General features: G+C 36.6%; 3 protein-coding genes across 6 annotated transcripts; 1 reads left to right on the top strand and 2 right to left on the bottom strand.

The window, feature by feature from the left end:
* Window positions 1–2,151: 2,151 nt before the first annotated feature.
* On the top strand, window positions 2,152–5,007 carry LOC126628181 (transcription termination factor MTERF15, mitochondrial-like). Of its 3 annotated transcripts, XR_007625307.1 has the most exons (3): window positions 2,152–2,844; window positions 4,235–4,421; window positions 4,546–5,007. XR_007625307.1 is itself a non-coding variant. In XM_050297773.1 (2 exons), exons 1-2 carry the CDS (start codon window positions 2,229–2,231, stop codon window positions 4,264–4,266), a joined length of 648 nt encoding a protein of 215 aa, XP_050153730.1. In that variant the 5' UTR covers window positions 2,152–2,228; the 3' UTR covers window positions 4,267–5,007. The 3 variants fall into 3 exon arrangements, 2 of the variants coding, with proteins under 2 accessions (XP_050153730.1, XP_050153729.1); XM_050297773.1 differs by having other exon boundaries at window positions 4,235–5,007; XM_050297772.1 differs by lacking the exons at window positions 4,235–4,421; window positions 4,546–5,007 and having other exon boundaries at window positions 2,155–3,712.
* A 1,222-nt stretch (window positions 5,008–6,229) lies between these two features.
* On the bottom strand, window positions 6,230–6,619 carry LOC126629031 (uncharacterized). The gene has a single exon (XM_050298924.1). The coding sequence runs from the start codon at window positions 6,617–6,619 to the stop codon at window positions 6,230–6,232; it is 390 nt and encodes a 129-aa protein (XP_050154881.1).
* Window positions 6,620–11,467: 4,848 nt separating this feature from the next.
* LOC126629668 (transcription factor TGA2.2-like) lies at window positions 11,468–18,680 on the bottom strand. 2 transcript variants are annotated; one of them, XM_050299762.1, is made up of 9 exons: window positions 18,491–18,680; window positions 18,175–18,388; window positions 17,873–17,950; window positions 17,736–17,795; window positions 15,917–15,994; window positions 15,737–15,788; window positions 13,032–13,303; window positions 12,485–12,733; window positions 11,468–11,955 (listed from the first exon to the last, which is right to left on the bottom strand). In XM_050299762.1, exons 2-9 carry the CDS (start codon window positions 18,238–18,240, stop codon window positions 11,809–11,811), a joined length of 1,002 nt encoding a protein of 333 aa, XP_050155719.1. In that variant the 5' UTR covers window positions 18,241–18,388; window positions 18,491–18,680; the 3' UTR covers window positions 11,468–11,808. The 2 variants fall into 2 exon arrangements, with proteins under 2 accessions (XP_050155719.1, XP_050155721.1); XM_050299764.1 differs by having other exon boundaries at window positions 18,499–18,680.
* Between the last annotated feature and the right edge of the window lie 724 nt (window positions 18,681–19,404).

Genomic DNA, 19,404 nt, shown 5'->3' with positions numbered 1-19,404 from the left:
TTAATTTTGGGGTGTAATAGGTAGAGGGAAGGTCGTGGAGTTGGTTCTAGGTGGTGTCGCGGCGTAATTTGCCGGAATTTGGTCGGAGAAAGCATCGGGAACCATGAATTCTGTCGGGTCGGGTCACTAGGGTTGAAGGGAGGTCCGGGTTGCCTGATTCCTCCCTTCCCTCATTTCTTTCCTCTCCCATTGGTTCATTATCCTCATCTTTTCCCCGATTGGGCCGCTTCCTCCCACCTTTCTCTCATATTATTTCCATCTCAGCCACACACGTGGCACCAGATAAATGCTCCAACAAAATTTGGAACCGTATAGATTTATGGTCAAATGACCATTATGCCATCAATTTTGTTCGTTTATAATTTCTTTGTTATAACTCCAAATTACATTCCATTTGCGTGACACGACAAGGCGGTCAACAAAAGTCAACGTATTTGCCTCGAAGGGCATTTTCGTAATTTCACATTTTAAAATTATAAAATTCGTAATAATTGGGATGGGTCGTTACACAAAGAGCACCTCATCTTGTGTGCTTGGGTTCACCTTGTTCTCCTTGTGAGGTGTTCGCATTGTTTTACGTGCCAGAAGCCCGTCATTTTTTGCATCCATGGAACCTGCGTCGTTTTGGAGTGCACAGGGCCAGCCTAGTTTTCTGGGTGCAAGCTAGCCTTGATTTATGCGAAGTGTCTCGCCTCGTGTTGCATGTCAGTAGTTTTCTGTGAGCGAAGCCTCCTTGTTTTGAGTGTTATGGTTTGCCTCGTTCTACATGAGTTGAGTTTGCCTTGTTTTGCGTGCGTCGAGTTTGCCTAACACCCATGTTTTTTGACAAAATTAAAAAAAAAAAATTTACAAAATATTTTGTTAAGCATTAGTGAGATTTAAAACATGGATAACTTTTTATTTTCGCAAAAATTCAAATTATTGAGCTACAAATGTATATTTAGTAGAATATTTAATTGGAAAACTAACAAATTAGTAAGAAATATAGTAGGGAGGCCCAGAACATTGTCAAATGGGGTTTCACATAAGAATCTCAAAGGAAAGTCTCACCTTAATTTTCAAAACTTCACTGTGAAGCAAAGTTGAAAATAAATAGATTGAATGATAATAAATGTACGAATTTGCAAAACTGTCTGAAAACCATGAGTGTTAATCTACTTTTTTTATAAACAATACAAATTTTTTATCTTCTCGAAATATTTTACATGAGTATTAAGGAAATCTTTATAATATATTTGGGAGTGGAAAGGGTCGGTTTCAGTTTTTCTATAATGGGTAAATTACACTTTCATACCTTAAGTACTGTTTTATTTCAAAATAATACATCCGTTACATTTTCCATCCATGAATCCATTAAGTGCTAACGTGGCTACAAATGTGTGCCACGTGGCAATTTTTTTTAAAAAAAACTTGAATTTTCTCAACAAAAAAAAAAAACCCATTATCCCTTCCCCCCCGGCCCCCGCCGGCGCCCCCGCGACCCACCTCCCTTGCACAGAGACCCCAAATCACACCTAATCTCGGGTGGTTTTGTGGTAGATTCATCTTGGGATTTTTGAGTTTGAGATGATTTTTGGACTGGTTTTGTGGTAGATCCACCTAATCTTGAGTGAGATTTTTTAGGGTGGGTGATGGGGGATTTTTGGGAGGGGTGATGGGGGATGGGAGAGAGGGGTGGCTTGGGTGGGATTTTGGGGTGGGTGATGATGGATGGGAGAAGAGGGTGGGTCGGCGATGGGTTTTTTTTTTTGTTTTTTTTGAAAATTCAGGTTTTTTAAAAAAATATTATTTTTGCCACGTAGCACATATTTGACAGCCACGTGGCATATGTGTGGTAGCTACGTCAGCACTTAACGGATCCATGGATGGAAAATGTAACTGATGTATTATTTTGAAATAAAATAATATTTAAGGTATGAAAGTGAAATGTTCTGAAAATGTTGTAAGGAATTGAAATAGGCCCCAAACCTAAAGTATGAAAATGTAATTTACCCTTTTATAATGGGGTGTGATATCCACACACCTCATTTTACTTCTCACATACTTTTTTAACGTTCGGCTGTCGGATCGGATGAATTGAAGAAGATCAACGGACAGAAATTATCAAGGGTGTGAGGAGTAAAATAGGGTGTGTGATAGCACCCTTTATAATTTATCCAGCCGTAGTTCCACCCACTAGGGTTTTGGGGCTTTTTCCAATTGAAATTGATCAATCATCGGCCCCCCAAATGGCTGCACTCTACAAACTGAAGTCCCTGAGATTTGGTTATTCGCAGTCTTCTTGTATAGTTGCTTCCACAACTCAACGGTTTGTCTCTGGAGATCCCCAACCCTCACTTTTTCCTCCTCAAAATCTGCTACTCTGCAGACATTTCACCTCAGAAATCCAACCCAAATTCTCAGTTAATTACCTCATAAACTCATGTGGGGTGTCACCAAAAAATGCAATTTCAGCATCCAAGAGAGTGAAGCTACGATCGCCGGAAAGAGCAGACGCCGTTCTGGCCATTCTCAGAAACCATGGACTCTCTGAAACCCAGATTACAAACATCGTCAGGAATCGCTCAGAAGTTCTTCAATTGGATCCTGAGGAAACCCTTTTGCCGAAGCTTGAGTTTTTCAGGTCTATTGGAGTTTCAAGGCAGGACCTTGCAATAACTCTGTCATACATGCCGCAGCTTTTGACCACAAGCTTGGAAAATCGGATTTTACCCACTTATAATTTCCTTAGGAGTCTTCTTTCTGAGAAAAATGTCGCATCTGTGTTGAAGCACGGCTCGTGGATCTTTGTGGAAGGCCACTCCAAGAAGGTGGAGCCGAAAATTCGGATTTTGAGAGAATTAGGTATGTCCCAATTCTGCATTTCTCGGTTGATAGCTTATTATCCATGCACTTTAATGCTAAAGCCTAAAGAGTTTTGTCAAGTTGTGGACGAGGTTAAGAAAATGGGTTTTGACCTGGGAAAAGTAACTTTTCTGATGGCAATGCGTGCATTGTGTGGTAAGAGTAAGGTTAGATGCAATCGAAATCAAGAAGTTTATAAGAATTGGGGTTGGTCAGAGGATGACGCTCTCACTGCTTTCAGGAAGAACCCGCAGTGTATGATTACGTCGGAGGAGAAAATAATGCAAGTAATGGATTTTTTAGTGAACAAGATGGGATGGTCGTCAACTACAATTGCCAAATACCCAATAGTCCTTTGTTACAGTTTGGAAAAGAGAATTATCCCTAGGTGTTCGGTTGTTAAAGTTTTGTTGGCGAAAGGATTGCTAAAGGATGTCCAAAATGTTAGTTTGTGTTCTCTGTTGAGCCCTGCGGAGAAAGGCTTCTTGGAGAGGTTTGTGGCCAGATATATAGATGAAGTACCTCAGTTATTGAGTGTGTATCAAGGAAAAGTTGAACTCAAGGATGTATGATGTTCGTAGGTCAAAAGAAGTTGAACTCCAGGATGTATGATGTTCGTAGGTCAGAAGAAGTTGAAGTCCAGCTTCTATGATTTTGATATGTTGAAGCGACATCACCCCTGTTAGTTTTAGCCCCTGTATGATTGTAAGTCAGAAAATGTGTCCTTAGAAAGTTTCATTTGTCCAACATGTTGCTCAAAATTTCTTCATTCTTCTACTCCATAGCCTAACTGCTTTGGGTTATACATATATGTGCTTTTATATGAAAGACCTGCTTGAGTTGGCATCCTCTTCGTGGTGTCATAAAACTCTCTTGCTGTTTGTGGCTCCTGAATTTAATTTTCCTTGAATATTGTTTTGTAGAAATGTGCAACATACCCTGTTTATCGGGGTTCATACCTTGTGCATTTTCTAGGTGTACCTTGTTTTTTTGTTATCAATAAAATTACCCTCGTACCGTCGAGGTTTTCCAAAAAAAAAAAAAAAAAAAAAAAAAAAAAAAGATGTCAATGGCTTTCACTCCCTAAATATATGTAGTGCTTTTGCTTGGTGATTGGATTCCCCAGGTATCAACAAACCTAACTCTGACTTGTACCAGTAGCTTTTACATTTTGCATGTAGTCAAATACTAGAGATATAAATACGATGGCATGCCCTGTATTCCTTCACTGTATCATTGTGATTTGCTTGTGTTAAGCTTATTTGTGAATCGTCAGACCATAAGGAATTAAGGATTGAGGGTGCGATTTCCGTAATGCTTGTGTTATTTAAAAATGAAAATGAAGCTTTCACAAAATCTGTACTGCAGATTCATTAGAGTTATAGTGCAGGTTCATTTGGCAATTGCCATCTGCGTAGTTAAGTGAACCAATTTCTATGTGCTGTGGTCTGATACCAATGACGGTGCCCGTTCTACCTTAAGTACTCAATGTGTCCGGAAATGATTTCTATTGCATAATCGAGGGAAGGGAACAACATCGCAACTCTTCAGACTGTTGCATTGCACAAGGAAATCAAGTATGTACTGACTGAAACTGAAGCTGATCATAGACGTTGATGCCATCATCTGGAGTTTTTTATATAGCTTCTGCTAAATTTGATGCATATTAGAATTTATATTTACTACATGTTGATCTTGTAGGCACAGAGCACTTGGACAGAAGGTTTCTGCATTCGGCCTGAAGGGAGAGATATACTGGCGTTCATTTCCACTCTTTATTTTTCTTCTTTGGCCATTTACACGACCAGGTTTGAGCTGTTCAGTTGGTGCAATTGCAACCTGAGAAACATATGGATGATTAAACCGTCTCCAAATTTAATGAACTCCTTTAATGATGATCTTTAGATGATGACGGAAAAAACAGCTCGGATTATAAAGTTTTGTACAATAGAATGATTTTACATCATGATTGAAGGATGAACGACTCCTTATGATTTGTGAAATGTCGGTGAGCAGCATAGGAACTGAACTCTAACATAGGCTGTTTTGTTTTGTTTTGTTTTAGGTAGTTTGTTGGATGCTTGGACGACCCTGTTCGACCTGGCTTGTATATACTGGTATCCTAATACATATATGAAGAAGACATGTGTACGTATATTTGCATATTGGTTTCCAAGCTTATTGAATTTAAAGTAATGAACTAGAGATGAGCCGTATTCTTAAATCATCTTAGGGTTTGTTTGTAAGTGTTTTTAAAATGACTGAAAGCATTTTTGATAAATGTTTGTGAAACCAATCATTAAGAAAAATCCAAGTGGATTCTAAAAAGCATTTGACGTGCTTTCTACAAGAAGCACATATCTGGTGCTTCTTCCAAAAACGTACTTCTTTCAAAAGTGCTTTAAGTCATTTTAAAAACTCTTTCAAACAAGATGTTAGACTCAGATAATTGTCCTCGTAGATACAGAGTGCTCAAGTCATGGATGTACATGTACCTGCATTGTTCAGACATATTTCGAAGGGAACACTCTTCCAATGTCAAAATTTAAATCCAACTGCACTAATTGCGAGGGAAAACTTGAGTAGGGCAACAGGCCTTTTCTCTGACCCCTCTCTCCCTCACAAACACACACACCTTGCCTTTTGGTTAATCCAGCCCCAATTGTGACAATGTGGCAACTTTTTATTCGGCAGCCCTACAAATCCGACCACGTACTTGAATGGTATAGTCACCGGCAATGTTTTAGGCTTGAAAAGAAGTGTAAACATTTAACCAATCTTTGTTGTAACAAACATAGATGCAAATGATCGAGTCTATCACAACTATCCTCTTGAGGATGTGACTATATCAGGTACGCTATTGTGATGTATCTTAAAATAGTACATTATTGTCAGTTTGCAATATCACTATAGTGGCATATTCGATATAAGAGGACGATTGTGATAGACCCAATCGATTATGTACACTTCCTTCAAAGAGCGTGAAACATTGCCTACAATTTAATTTGAAAACACCTTGTGGGGCAAGAGACTAGCGTATCTTATTCAAATTGGTACGTTGTTTTTCTTTCTTTTGTCCAAAAAGGTACAGTCATTTCTCCCATGGCCAAATCAAAACTAAGGTAAATATTATAGTCAGTCGCCCACACATGCATGAGATAATTCTGATCATTAATCTAATGCAGACTCAACATTGATAAAAAAAGACGATCAGCACACGCCTAATGTGCAACTAACATTAACACTTCTCACTCAAGTTTATATTGAAAACTGAAAACTGCACTGAATTCGTGGAAGAAGTCCCTTATATATTACTATAGCATTAATCGATAAAAAAAAGAAAAGAAAAGATAATTACAGAGAGATCTATTAGTAACTATAAAATTTAAATTTGATCATAGCTTCTGAGCACATCCAGCTCAAACTGCCCAGAAAATGGTTCAAACAAAGAATCCGAAGCGCAATTCGGAAACTCATAAAAGGAATTCGGGAAAGGAAGCTGAGGCAGCAGCACGTAATCATCCACAACCTTCAACTGCTGCTCATGAGAATCCTCATGAACATTTTGTTGATGATGCTGGCCATTGTTATTTGTTTCCATAAAACGTTCTGCATCGGAGTGTCTTCCGGTGAGCTCCTGGACAAGTGCCCTAAACTCAGAGGCACTGGTGTTAACTTTCATAGGGCTTGATATGTAGACAACTTTGACACCACCCTTTGATCTGCTTCTCTTGCTTTGCTTCGGGCTCTTCACGTTCACACCTAGCACGTCCATCGCCTTTCGAAACTTAAAACGAATTACAGAGAAGATAAGATCCTCGACGGATTTCCAGAAGTTATATATCAAACAGTTTCAACCGTCGAGTTCAGAAAAATGTGTACAAAAAGTGAGCGTGAATTGTGATGACCTAGTTTTGCCCTAGGGTTACTTATATATAATGTACGGACAAAGACTTTTGGTTTTGGGGTCTCGCGGGCGAGGTTCTAGGAAGAAGAGGATGGAGGAAAAAGGGAAGAGTTTGATTGATGAAATGGAAATTGGAAAAATGCAAAGTATCGAAGATTCCTTACGAGATATATATACATACACATATATATATACATACACACACACACACATAAATGGCCCGCATGCTTACAGATATTAAACGTCTGGTGACGCAAGATGTTACGAATTCGCTCACGTATCAGAAGGCACGTATATTAGTTTATGGTATAGTCTAAATATAAACCCTTTGTGCATAAGTTTTATACTATATATGAATAAGGGTTTGATTGATTGAGACTGAGATTCAATGTAACAAAGCAACTCAGAAAGTCTTGGATAAAACCCACGTGCGCAGCCTCCCATGACTTGAATTACATATTGGTTTCGTGGAGGATGATATTTAAGACGTAGCTGCAATGGATTGGCCGAAGAGAATGGGGCCGGCTTGTGGAAATGTGGTGGGTTGAGACTTTGGTTTCTTTATAGGTTTGTCTTTGAGTAATTATTTAGCACATGATGTGGAAAATGGTTTGCTTCTAATCCTTATTAAAGAAGATGACAATTGATTTTAAAGGATGAACCCAAGCTCACAAGATTTTTTCCTTTGTGAGGGTTGGAGGAGGGAAGAGATGTTTATTGTATATACGCAGCTTTATCCTTTTTTTTAGGAGAAAAGTGATATCTATTGTATATACACCGCTTTATCATTTTTTTACAAAGAAACTATTTCTACGGTCCAAACGCGTGACCTTTTAGTCCCAAAAGAAACATTTGATAAACATATTATGCTCTTTGTTAAAGATGACAATTGATTTTCATCAATAAAAAAAAGAGAAAATTTGATAAAGATAGTATACTCTTTAATTTAATATTTATAGTATATGAATCATATTATATTACCAACAAGAGATAATTATACAGATTTCTAGTTTTGTGAAGTTGACTAGAACAGTGTGCTATTTTAGATTAAAGTTTGAGTTTCTCTCCCCGCTTTTAAAATAATTTAGAATAAAACATTGCTTGTGTACCAATAAAAAACTACCCCATATAGGAGTGCATAAGGCATATAGAGAGAGAGCGATAGATCTTTACTTGTTGGTTCATTTCGTGATTCCTTGTGCTTTGATTCAATGGCTTCTCAAGATTAGTACTTTTAATGTGCGTATTATAAAAGATTTACATCTCTTCCAGCAATTTATAATTTAGAATAAAATACAAAACAAAACACTAATGATAATTATCTTATAATCATTTAAAGAAAGGATTATCATACAAGTTTTGATAACTCCTAACATTGACAAATGAGAATGACTAATATGAAAGTATGTGGTGCTAAAGGACATTACCATGGGGACACCTTAATTTCAAGTCGTATGTCTTCATCGGACAAAAACACTTATTTTTGGGCCACAAGGAAAAAGGGAAGCTTCTGCCTAGGTTCATGACTCCTGATATCCAACGGCAAGCAATGTATTTATAATTTAATATAGTAACAAGTCTGTCGGGGCGCGCTTTTTTTTTTATTTTTTTCCTTATCTTATGATGTAAATTTTACCATACACAATTATGCATGTGTTCTGAGAAGCTAATGAGGCGGTGGAGATTTTTTCTATTAGATATTAATAGAAAATTATTATTGACATTTTAAAATTTTTATTGTGCACTTCTTATAAGTGTATTTTTTTTTCTTTTAAATATAAATGTTCAGCGTTTTGAAATGTCAATAACAAATCTCTATCAATATTATTACTTACGTATTTTAATCTCCATCAATATTATCACTTACGTATTTTGATTTAGTAATTCTGCAAGTGCAATTGGAAGAGAAGAGGATCCTCCTTTGTACTATAAATAATCAAACCTTACGTTACCAACATAATACTATCTAGAAGTCTGTTTATTTGTGCCTTTCTAGAACAAATTTGTTAATATATTTAAAAAGTTTATTTTTGGATCTTTCTACAACTTTTATAGTATATTTAAAAAATTTCTCGTTATATCTTGTTCAACTTTTTGTTTAGTCTTATGGGTCAATTTTGTTACTGGGATTTTTATCATCTAAAAATTCTCATTAAGATTAACATAACTACTTACTTTGGTTTTTGACAAGAAATATCAATAGACGTGGTTTCTAAGTTTGTACACAGTAAATCATTTTAGTCATTTCATAAAAAATCTGCCAATGTCCTTGTTAAATTGTCATGTGAACGACCACGTGATTACCTTTCCAAGAGTATTTTTGTCAAACTAACCTCTCTATTTAAGGCCTACTGACACTCTGGTTAGAAGATGTGATTACGGGATATAGTTTCAGGGCCGAAGGAGTAGAGGAAGACCTAGAAAGACTTTGGAATAGACTCTAAGAAAAGACTTAGAGTATTTGGATCTAATGAAAGACATGACACAGAACTGAGCGCAATGGCGTTCTAGGATTCATATAGCCAACCCACTTAATGGGAAAAGGCTTTGTTGTTGTTGTTGTTGTTGTTGTTGTAACCTCTCTACTTAACAAGGACATTGACAAGTTTTTCACGGAATGACCAAAATAGTTTACGGCTGACAAACTCAATCACTTTTATCGATTTACATCGTCAGGGACCAAAGTAAGAGTTATGTCAATTTCATGGACTATTTTGGTTAGAAAAACCTTTTATACAAAAGCAAAAGTATGAGTTCACAATTAGTGAAAATTATGCCAATCTCAAATGGATAAGTGATTAATTTTAGTACATGATTTATGATTTTGTTACTAATTAGTGTTGTATCAGGCATATGTAAATGAGAAATTTCAAATTTTATTCACAATAATAACGGGAATGTATAATCTTTTTGTTAAGTTAGATTTCAGGTCACCTAACTTAATCCCATTCTTTTGACTGAAATATCTCACTTCCTAAATAAATAAAATAAACACATAAACAAAATTAGATTGTGCACATGATGCTGACTTTAAGAAATGAAATGGTTTTGGCTTTGGATGAACATCATTTGGGTTAGGCTTGACCTTCGAGAAAGTTGCATCGTTGTCCAAGTTATCTCCCAAGTTCAGCGTCAAGTGTCAACCACGGATCCATTTATGTATTCAATACTCCTTTTTTTCTTCTTTAAAAAAAAAAAAAAAAAAAAAAAGACTATTTGATGGTTTCATCACGACAATTCACTTTTTTGAAGGTTAAAAAGACTCACAAAGGCATTTCAATCGCCCTTAGCCACCATCGTGCGATTTACCAACGTAAAAAATTGAACTGAAAACGTGTCGTGTAAAATATGAGCCTAGAAATCATCCCTAACTACTGAGCTGTCTCGTGGCAGTTATTCTAATCCTAGTCACACTAACACCAAATATACTTACAAAGGTGAATTGTTTCTAAATAAATTTTACAATTTTTCCTAGTCTTACTATAGAGTATTGAGTTGTTCGAAAAAGTAACAGTTAAATTTTACACATGAAGATATAAAGAATCTTTAAAACAGTTAGATCTTACAAAAATATGTACTACTACGTGGTATGTAAGATTGTAACTAGACCTTTTTTTCGTCAAAAAAATTGTAAAACTATTGTTATTTTCAACGATCAAAAGATATAAAAATTTAGTACTGCATTATAGTAATATTCATTTGTACTTGTAAGTATAAATTTAATTTAGAATTTTACGAATAGTTCAATACTAATTTATTATGTCTACCCTTATTTAATGTATCGTTTCTTGGGCCAAAAACAATAGAGTGGAGAATAGAGAAGAAAGGATAGTACTATTTATACACCAATTTTTACCTCACATACTCTTGTTAATTTTTGTCTATTAATCTACTTCAATTCATTCGATTTGATAGCCAAAAATTAAAAAAAGTGTGAAAAGTAAAAATTGTATGAAAAGCACTACACAAAAGAAATTGAATTAAGTCTCTTGTGCAACTAAGAGACATCGGCTGGATTCCAGCCGTGACGTGCCACACTGATTACCTAGCAAAAACAGTGCATCTGCATCCTCAAGAAAATAAAATTTTTAGCATACCGATATGTCAAATCAGATTTCGACTGTGGTCCCTTTTGTTTTGGTACGTTGATTTCGACTGTGGTCCCTTTTGTATGAGTACGTTGTCATGATTAAAGGTATATACAGTGTACTTAGACTCTTAAACAATGTACCTACGTTTATTTCCATGGAAATGTAACCTGCGTTCAAAAGGAGCTTGTGAGTTGAGTGGCTAAGAGCGTTACTCAACTAAGAGCGTTAATCTCTGCACTTGAGGTTCTAGGGTGGCTAAGAGCGTTAATCCGTGCACTTTAGGTTCTAGGGTTCGGTTCCGTCCCCCATTATCTATTGTACAGAAAAAATGAATATGCTAATCTAGCAACATACATCAAAACAAGAAATCACATAAACTAGCCTACTTTGCAGATGTTGGTTACAGGGTCAGCAGATAATGTGCTCGTTTCCTTGCATCCATGTTTTCAACGACGATCTCGCCTATCCAGGATCGTTACACAAAAGTAGTTGGTAGATAACCATGTAAAACTTCCGCCCCTGCAGAGCGAGAATAACTCAGCCACAGGGCCATAACTAATGTACCGTGTTCTTTACAATCAACTGCTGCAAATAGCAGAGAACTAGAACGTCAAAAACCTTCATGTTTGATGTGAAGTACCAGCCAAAACCATCATGCATTTCATTATCCAAAATTCATTTCGAAAACTCGGTCACAAATTACAATTACATAAACACCATAATCCTATAATTATTAACAGTAATAAGCATTACAGAAGACCCTACGATGACTAGAATGCAGGTAGAAAATTACAGAATTACAGAATTAGCACTAACGATACAATTTCTACAGCTACAGCATCGGGAACAATCTATAAAAGAAGATTTGTAACGAGAACCCGGTAATCCCGGTGCGGTACTAGAGAAAGTCAATTGCTACTCAGATGCCTTGCAGGCCACAACCTTACCAAGCAGTTTGGGAACATTTCACTCTCTTGGGCGGGCAAGCCAGAGAGAACTCAGAGCACGTAGCCGTGAGAAATAATCATGTATAGCCAAAAGTGCACGAGCTGACTGGCGGGTTGTCAAGATACGGTGCATTTGTTGCAGTGTTTGTTGCCGCAAATTGTCAGCCTGATATTATTAGCCCATGAACAGATTAGGCACTTAAAAAGTTATAAGAACAAGAAAGTCACACCCGAAAAACAGGAAAAATGAATATTAAGATTTTGTTTTCTTTCATGCTCCTTCCTTTTTGGCTAGGCCTCATGAGTATATCGACTTTTGTAAACGAACAGCATATTTTACCAAATAAACATTTAGGCGTATAAAAACAAATTCATGCATACAGAGGTTTTGGCAGGTTGGTGGATAATCTAAAAAAATTCTTCATAAACCCCAATCGCATTAGTTTGTAGGATAAAAATGATAGCCATATAGATTTCAAATGATACATATTTCAGAGATCCAACTAAATATCAAACTGTTTTAGCACCCTCACATTTCAGAAAGAAGTTAAGAGGCGGGATTGGGCAATGGGGTAAATGGCTTTTGTCCCATTTTATTCTTTGATGTACAGTTTCACACTGATGGTTACTATATGTGTGATGCTACAGTACTGACTACACAAACGAGTAAACGATAAAGCACTATAATGCGTTACCTGACGGATAAACCCTTCAAGGGTCCCAAGCTTTCCCATTGCCATGGCCATTTGACCCATGTAGTTAGCTACATTTCCCGAGTTACCTGAGGAGCCAAGAGATCCACTGGACAAGGTCTCAGCTAAGGATTGTTGCAATGCATCCATCCCTTGAGATAACGCATCTTCTGCCTGTTGGGAGGACTGCTGCAAGTTGTTAATCCCAACCAACTGCTGCTCCGTCAGAGGCTCCAACTGAGTAACAAGAAGCTGCACACAAACTCATTCATTTTAATTTTATCCAAGGGAATAAGACCAAAAACGTCATATAGAAAAAAATTCATGATCCTAGGCATAAAAGAAAAAAATAATCAAGGAAATGAGCAGAGCATGATTTAACAAAACCCAAGGAGATGATATTCTTCCATCTCTTATGTGAGTGACAGATTAGTATTCAAGAAAGAAATCTGAAACCCGAAAAATGGGCAGAAACGATGTCTTCAATCAGAACCTTATGAATCTGCCCTATATGACATCAAAGCCATCAAGACATGATAAGTTGCTTCACCTTTAAGAGCTCAGATGAACGAAAACCTCCAAGCCACAAGAAACACCTCTCAGCAGGTGTTTTCCACATACCAGACAACAAATGGAATACATCGGCTTTAGCTGCTGTGCCCTTCAGCTTAAAGATCTCATCATAGTGCACCAAGATTCCATCTACAATAATACGAAGCTCTGCATCACTTGCATGAGAGTTTACTGCTGATCTCAGTTCATTAATTTGCCGATTCTGCTCTTCCAGCCACCGTCCATATTCTACATTGAATGTCATGGCCCCTGCAAGGAGATACAGTGAACAAGATAACCTACCTCATCCACTGGAACTAAATTAAGAGAAGAGGACCAAATTAAATAACAAGATAAAACTTTTAACTTTTTTCCTAAGCCTGTCTGCACGCAAATAAACATATTTGCACCTAAAATGCCTATTTTGAAAAATTTAAACAGAAGATATGTCAATCACACGAACTTTAATACTGCTGGATGCAACTGAAGGAATTCCATATTCTACTTCAAATGTATCAGAAAAATGAATTAGTAAATTTCATTTATGGAATAGGTTTACGATGATAACATTACTATTTTTTTTCCTTAAATTTCCTAAGACCAAATCACCAAAATATCAAGAGGCTTATGAATTGGAATGGTACCCTGTCACGCATGTGAGAATTTGTTTCTCTCGTGCAAAGTGGAAAATTTATATCTTAGAAACTAAAAGATGTTTGAAGGAACTGTAGGAGAAGAAAGTGGGGGCAGTTTACACTTTACAGGAGCTTTATATGTACTGGTGGAGTTTGAAGTCAGATCAACCGGACAAGAAATCTATCAGCATCTAATTTAACCATCTGAAACATGATCACATAAAATTATCAAACATCAAGTGCCTAAATAAAAAATAACTATAGTACAAGGGAAGCTTTTTAAAATACTTTCTCAACGATGCCATAGAACTTAATATCTAATTCATCCCATAGTAACTTTGCATCCTCCTCATTGTCCTCAAAGAACCTCCTATTCCTTCCAGCCAAACATGCCACATAAGAACCAAAACAGCATATCTCCAAGGGGTGAGCATCATTTGCTAGCCCCTCAACTAAAAAAAACCTTCATGACATAAATGAAAACAGTGTCTCAGACACACACCAATTTTCAGGCCTCCCAGATAAACCTAGTAAAAAGAAAATGAACAAAAATGTGGTCAGCGTTCTTCCCTTGCATACGCATAACACAATCCAACATGGCGATCAGTATGCATAGGGCCTTCTTTGGATCCTATAATAAATATCTATTCTCTCATGTAACAGCAGCCATGTGAAAGTTTGCACCTTTGCTGGATCATCAGCCTTCAAAATCAACTTAAATGGCTTAAAGGGAGGATTGGGTTGATTGTTGACCAATTTACAGAAAAAAAAAAAAAAGATTTACAAGCTACTAAATGAGTAACCGACCATGGCCTTTCATTAAAGCGATTTGGATGCAAGGAGACACTGTTTAGAGAAGAAGACAATGCTGTAAATTTGTGGACCTGTTTCACTCAAATTTCTTCAGAACTCTAAATCACAATAGATAATGCCGATTGAAGAAAAAGAAGAGAACTACGTTGCAGTTGAAAGAAACCTGGCAGAAGCTATAAAATAAGGATTGGAAAGACAGCTAAATCTGCCAAATGTCTTCCCAAAATCTGACTTCATTTCCATTGCCTACAACAAATATTTTTTGTTTGGTGAACTTACCCACAACAAATTTCACTATAGGAGAAAAGAAGAATAACCCTGAAAAAAACTATTGGATGTATTTAAATCAAACAATATAATGTTGTCATTTTGGTTCTTTCCCTGAAAACTTAGACAGATATATGATCTGCCAAGAATAAAAATCTGATTGCTATTAGATTCCAGAGCTTATCAGTAGGGAAATCAGGAACCTCCCATCAGCATATAAAAAACAACCTTGTCACTAACTACTACAACAGACAAGTATCACTGTCAGCCCTTCAGGCACCATACCAGGGCCATGTACTGCATTAATACACTCAGTCAATGTTCACTGATGCAACCAGCATAAATAACTACCATTAATCCAATATACCGAATCAAGCATGCCACTCTTCATCATCAACAATTCCTTAACCAATTCAACCTCCATACTGGACACAAACATTCAAGAATGCCCCTAAAAATTGCTACCAAAATCTCCTAATTGTGTTTGTCAACAATGACAACTGAAATATATATATATATATATATATAGAGAGAGAGAGAGAGAGAGAGACTCTCTTCACCATTGACAACTCCTCAACCAATTTGACCTCGATACTGTACATAAACATTCAAGAATGCCTTTAAAAATGACTACTAAAATCTCCTGATTGTGTTTGTGAACAATTACAACCGAGAGAGAGAGAGAGAGAGAGAGAGAGAGAGAGAGAGAGAGAGAGAGAGGAAGAGGAAGAGGTAATTTCCTTTCCTTATTTCCACTAGAACATTATCATGTGGGTGAGCTACTCATGGCATATAGTTTATCAACACAATCTTTCTCCTGAGTATAATTGTTTCATACAAATAAGTATCAAGGAACCATTGATTCAAAATCATGTCAATTTGACTACAAATTTAAATTGATCGACAGTTATCCCACAATTATCAGGAGCTGGTCTCCCTTACTTCCATGATAATTTTCAAAATTAAAACCTCAGGAAAGAAGGAATACCATTTCCACTATTTGAATGGGCAGCATCTCCCGAGTTAGATATGAAGATTCCCTGAAAAAAAAGAACAAAATAACTTTAGGAAAGATGCAAGATTAAACCTAACAAAGAGGTCATCTACAGGGGATCTATGGCTCTGAATGCATTAGGGTTTACAATAGTACAGAACTAATTGCTTTAACCTGCTGTCTGGCTCGCTGGAGCTCTTGCTCTAGTTGAGTCAGCTTCAGACGACTACTCTCCAGCTGCTGAACATATGCCTGCAGTAAACAAGAACAGATACAAATCATTAAAGGCTTACAAAAAATTGGGCATGCAATGGCATAATGGCTTACTGACCAAACATAAATATGCAGATCTATGCATTTCCTTTCTTTTTTTTCGTTTTTCATTTTAAAATTATTAATAAGAGAAACTATGCTTACGAGAGGATAAAGTAATAAAAAAATTCAGAAAAAGGCAACCTAAAACAGGAGATTTAGTGAATTCAGCTTCCACTCTCACAAAAATAAATATATAACAAGCAGAATGCCAGACACTGACTCATTATTCATTGACTAACTATCACACCTAAATTGTAGCCTTCCTTTGAATGGTTAAGGGGTAATAATTGCTCATCTAGCATCCGAGCTCAAACCACATAACGATTTTGTAGGGATCCAGGACAGACCTTGGGCTTACTGATTACCAGGCCAGACCTAGAATCCCAGCTTAAGAAAATCTAACAATCGAAATATACCAAGAGATCTAGGCTCTAGCTATAAGAGACAGATCAAGTATGAAAGTGGTTTTGCCCCCCAAAAGAAAGAAGGAAAGTGGTCCACCTGTGGCAGTACCAAGCTGAAAGTACTACTTAAGAAGACCTTTTGGCATTCGAAGGACAAGAGAGAAACTAACTTTAACAATATATCAAGGTGAAATGAGAGTTAGGGATCCTACTACACTCAAACGGGAAATGATAGGTGCCAAGCCCTTTGAATTACATCAACTGTAACATGTATACAAAGATGTGCTTTAAGCCAATCAACCACGTGTAATGTGCAATTTGACAAATGTTGGTTATCGTATATTTCATTATAGTTCTATGATTTAGAGTATCATTTCCTATTTGATCCTTTGAATTCCATATTTGAATTGTTGCACATGTGCACTGTAAACTAGAAGTTGGGCTTTAAACAAACAAGCTTTTTTCTATATGAGGTTAAACTTTGGAGTATGCTGCTTGGCTATGATGAAATAAAGTAACTAGAACTGTAACGGATTAGATAGGCTAGCCCAGGTTAAGCTTATCTTAGCTCAAAGCTATAGTTTATAGTAAAGTAAGCTAGGACCCATTTTCCAGAACTTAGTTCTGCTTTCAACTCCTGATTACTTATTGAAATAAAACAAGTAGAAGAAAGCAAAGCTTTAAAGATGTGCGGAGCAAAGACTTGAAACCAGGAAACGGAAACAAGGAAAATGAAGAAATGGTGACCGTTGTAGGAAAAAGTTGAAATCCACAATCTCAAAAAGTTCTCATTATGAACAAAGTTAAATTTTAACATTACGTTAAAATGTTACGAAACCATGCCAAAAAAGGAAACCAACAAAAATAGACAATTAGGTAGGAAATGAAAAACCCACGTGAGCATCAAAATTATCAGACCTTTCTATCACCATCAGCTGACTTTGGTCATCCACAAAGCTAGGACAAGGGGTAGCTGATAGACTTATCGTATTAGACCTGACAAGCGCTATTGTGTAACCCATTGTCTATCCTATTGTTTCTCAAACAACTAAGGATATAAATATACTAAATAGGTGGAAATGTGGGCTGCCATGGAACTTATATTCTGAATATCCCATTTCCATTAAAATCGCAACCATGTTTTTGAGCAGTGATCACTGCCCTTAGGACTAACAAAAGTAAAGCTAAAAAGATATCAAGGCAAACTGCAGCAGAAATTTAATTCAGCAAATGAATAAAGATAACGAACTTAAAGAAAGTGCAATACGGCCTACTTTCTTCCTCAGCCGACTTTTTCTCGCAGCTTCACGATTTTGAGCCAGCCTACGAAGAGTCTGCAAAATGCAATCTAACATATAAGCATCATACCCTTGCTGTTCAACTCATATATCATCGATTTCATATACTTCACCTTCTGATCTTTTGGATCTTTCGATTTGTCACTGGAATCAGAAGCCACAGGAGCAATGGCATATTGGTCTCTATCAAACTGCACATACAGAGTGATCAAAATGTCAGATGGGCAACAAATACTAGTTAACATCTAACTCAGCAAAAATGAAGAATGGCTATTGACCTCAAGCATAACAAAATGATTCTTAATAGTTGGTATTACCAAAACTTAGAGACAGAGACAGAGACAGAGACAGAGACAGAGAGAGAGAGGGAGAGAGAGAGAGGGAAGGAAGGAGGGAGGGGGGGGGGGGAGAGTACCCTTTGATTCTTATCATCTGTATCCACATCTGTAGAGATATCAGTCCTAGGACTGCCATCAGCCATGGCGGATTCTGCCCACTTCTCAATACCACTATTTGATACAGAACCAGCAAAAAGGATGACCCTTTTGGGATTCCAACCCTCTGATGGCGGCTGAAACTTGTTTGGTATCGGCCAAATGAGTAAAAACGAAGAAAGAGGAGAAAAAAATCTACACCCAGAAAGTAAACAAAGAAACTCAATTCAGGAAAAACCCAAAGGGGAAACTTCATTACTCAAGTAGAAACGAAATTGAAGGGGAAAAGGAGCTAACTTTGAAACCTTGCGGCGGCGATCAGGAGGAGGAAGCAACAGCTCCGCCACCACTTTACTCTTCTGGGGTGGTGGAGGTTGAATTCAACACAGTATCTACCGCATCAACAACGCATGTCCTAAAAACTTTGACTCAGGAGAGACACAGGGGGGGGCTCCACCCACTTCCCACTTGAGGGAGCATAAAATGTGGTCTTTCCCAGAGAGCCAAAAAATAAAAAAAGAGAAGAATTATAGTAATAATTCATATATTATTGCAAAACCAAAAACATATTTTTAAATTAATTTTCTTGGGGGTGCTGTTAAGAAGGGAACCCCCTAATTTGGGAAGAGTATGAAAATGGGAGGGCAGACAATCCACCTCCCTAATTTGGTACTTGAATTTGTCAGTAGTTTCCCAGATATAATGGTCAATTTCTCCCAAGGGGAATACATTGAATTTTTTTTATTCGAGCAATATTTTGATTTAGACAATTTATAAATGGAAGTTGATATTAAAATGATATGAAAAATATTTTCATATCATTTTAGTTTATCACACATTTTTTTTTAATTTTATGAGTACATCGTTTATAATTTCTCACACATCTTTATTTCAATTCTAAACATCAAATTAATTAATCAACTAAAAACGACGAACATAATTAAACAAAATGTTTGAAAGGCTAAGAAATTTGTGTATTTATAATTTCCCCTACAATTTTGACAAATAGTCACCAAAATCTTCATACAATTTATTATTAAAAAAATTAATTAAGAACTAATACACATATTAAAGAAGACATTTTGAATAGTATCCAAGAGATCCCCAATTTAAAAAAAAAATTCAACAGAACATAAAATGTCAATTTGGCCAAATTAATAGTCACCATAGTGGTAAATTTGGGAGGAACAAGATATGTACAAGAATAAGCA

This window comes from Malus sylvestris, chromosome 7, assembly GCF_916048215.2.
Source record: "Malus sylvestris chromosome 7, drMalSylv7.2, whole genome shotgun sequence".
NCBI classification, from domain to species: domain Eukaryota; kingdom Viridiplantae; phylum Streptophyta; class Magnoliopsida; order Rosales; family Rosaceae; genus Malus; species Malus sylvestris.
Note: the sequence above shows the minus strand (reverse complement) of the source record. Positions and strands in the feature narration are given on the sequence as shown.

Excerpts from the sequence above, each read along its gene's own strand:
- LOC126629031 (XM_050298924.1), bottom strand. The coding sequence starts at position 6,619 with ATGGACGTGCTAGGTGTGAACGTGAAGAGCCCGAAGCAAAGCAAGAGA.
- LOC126628181 (XM_050297772.1), top strand. The coding sequence starts at position 2,229 with ATGGCTGCACTCTACAAACTGAAGTCCCTGAGATTTGGTTATTCGCAG.
- LOC126629668 (XM_050299762.1), bottom strand. The coding sequence starts at position 18,240 with ATGGCTGATGGCAGTCCTAGGACTGATATCTCTACAGATGTGGATACA. Across the intron at positions 17,951-18,174 it reads CAGATGATAAGAATCAAAGG|TTTGATAGAGACCAATATGC; the intron begins GTACTCTCCCCC and ends CTGTATGTGCAG. Across the intron at positions 17,796-17,872 it reads AAGATCCAAAAGATCAGAAG|ACTCTTCGTAGGCTGGCTCA; the intron begins GTGAAGTATATG and ends TGCATTTTGCAG.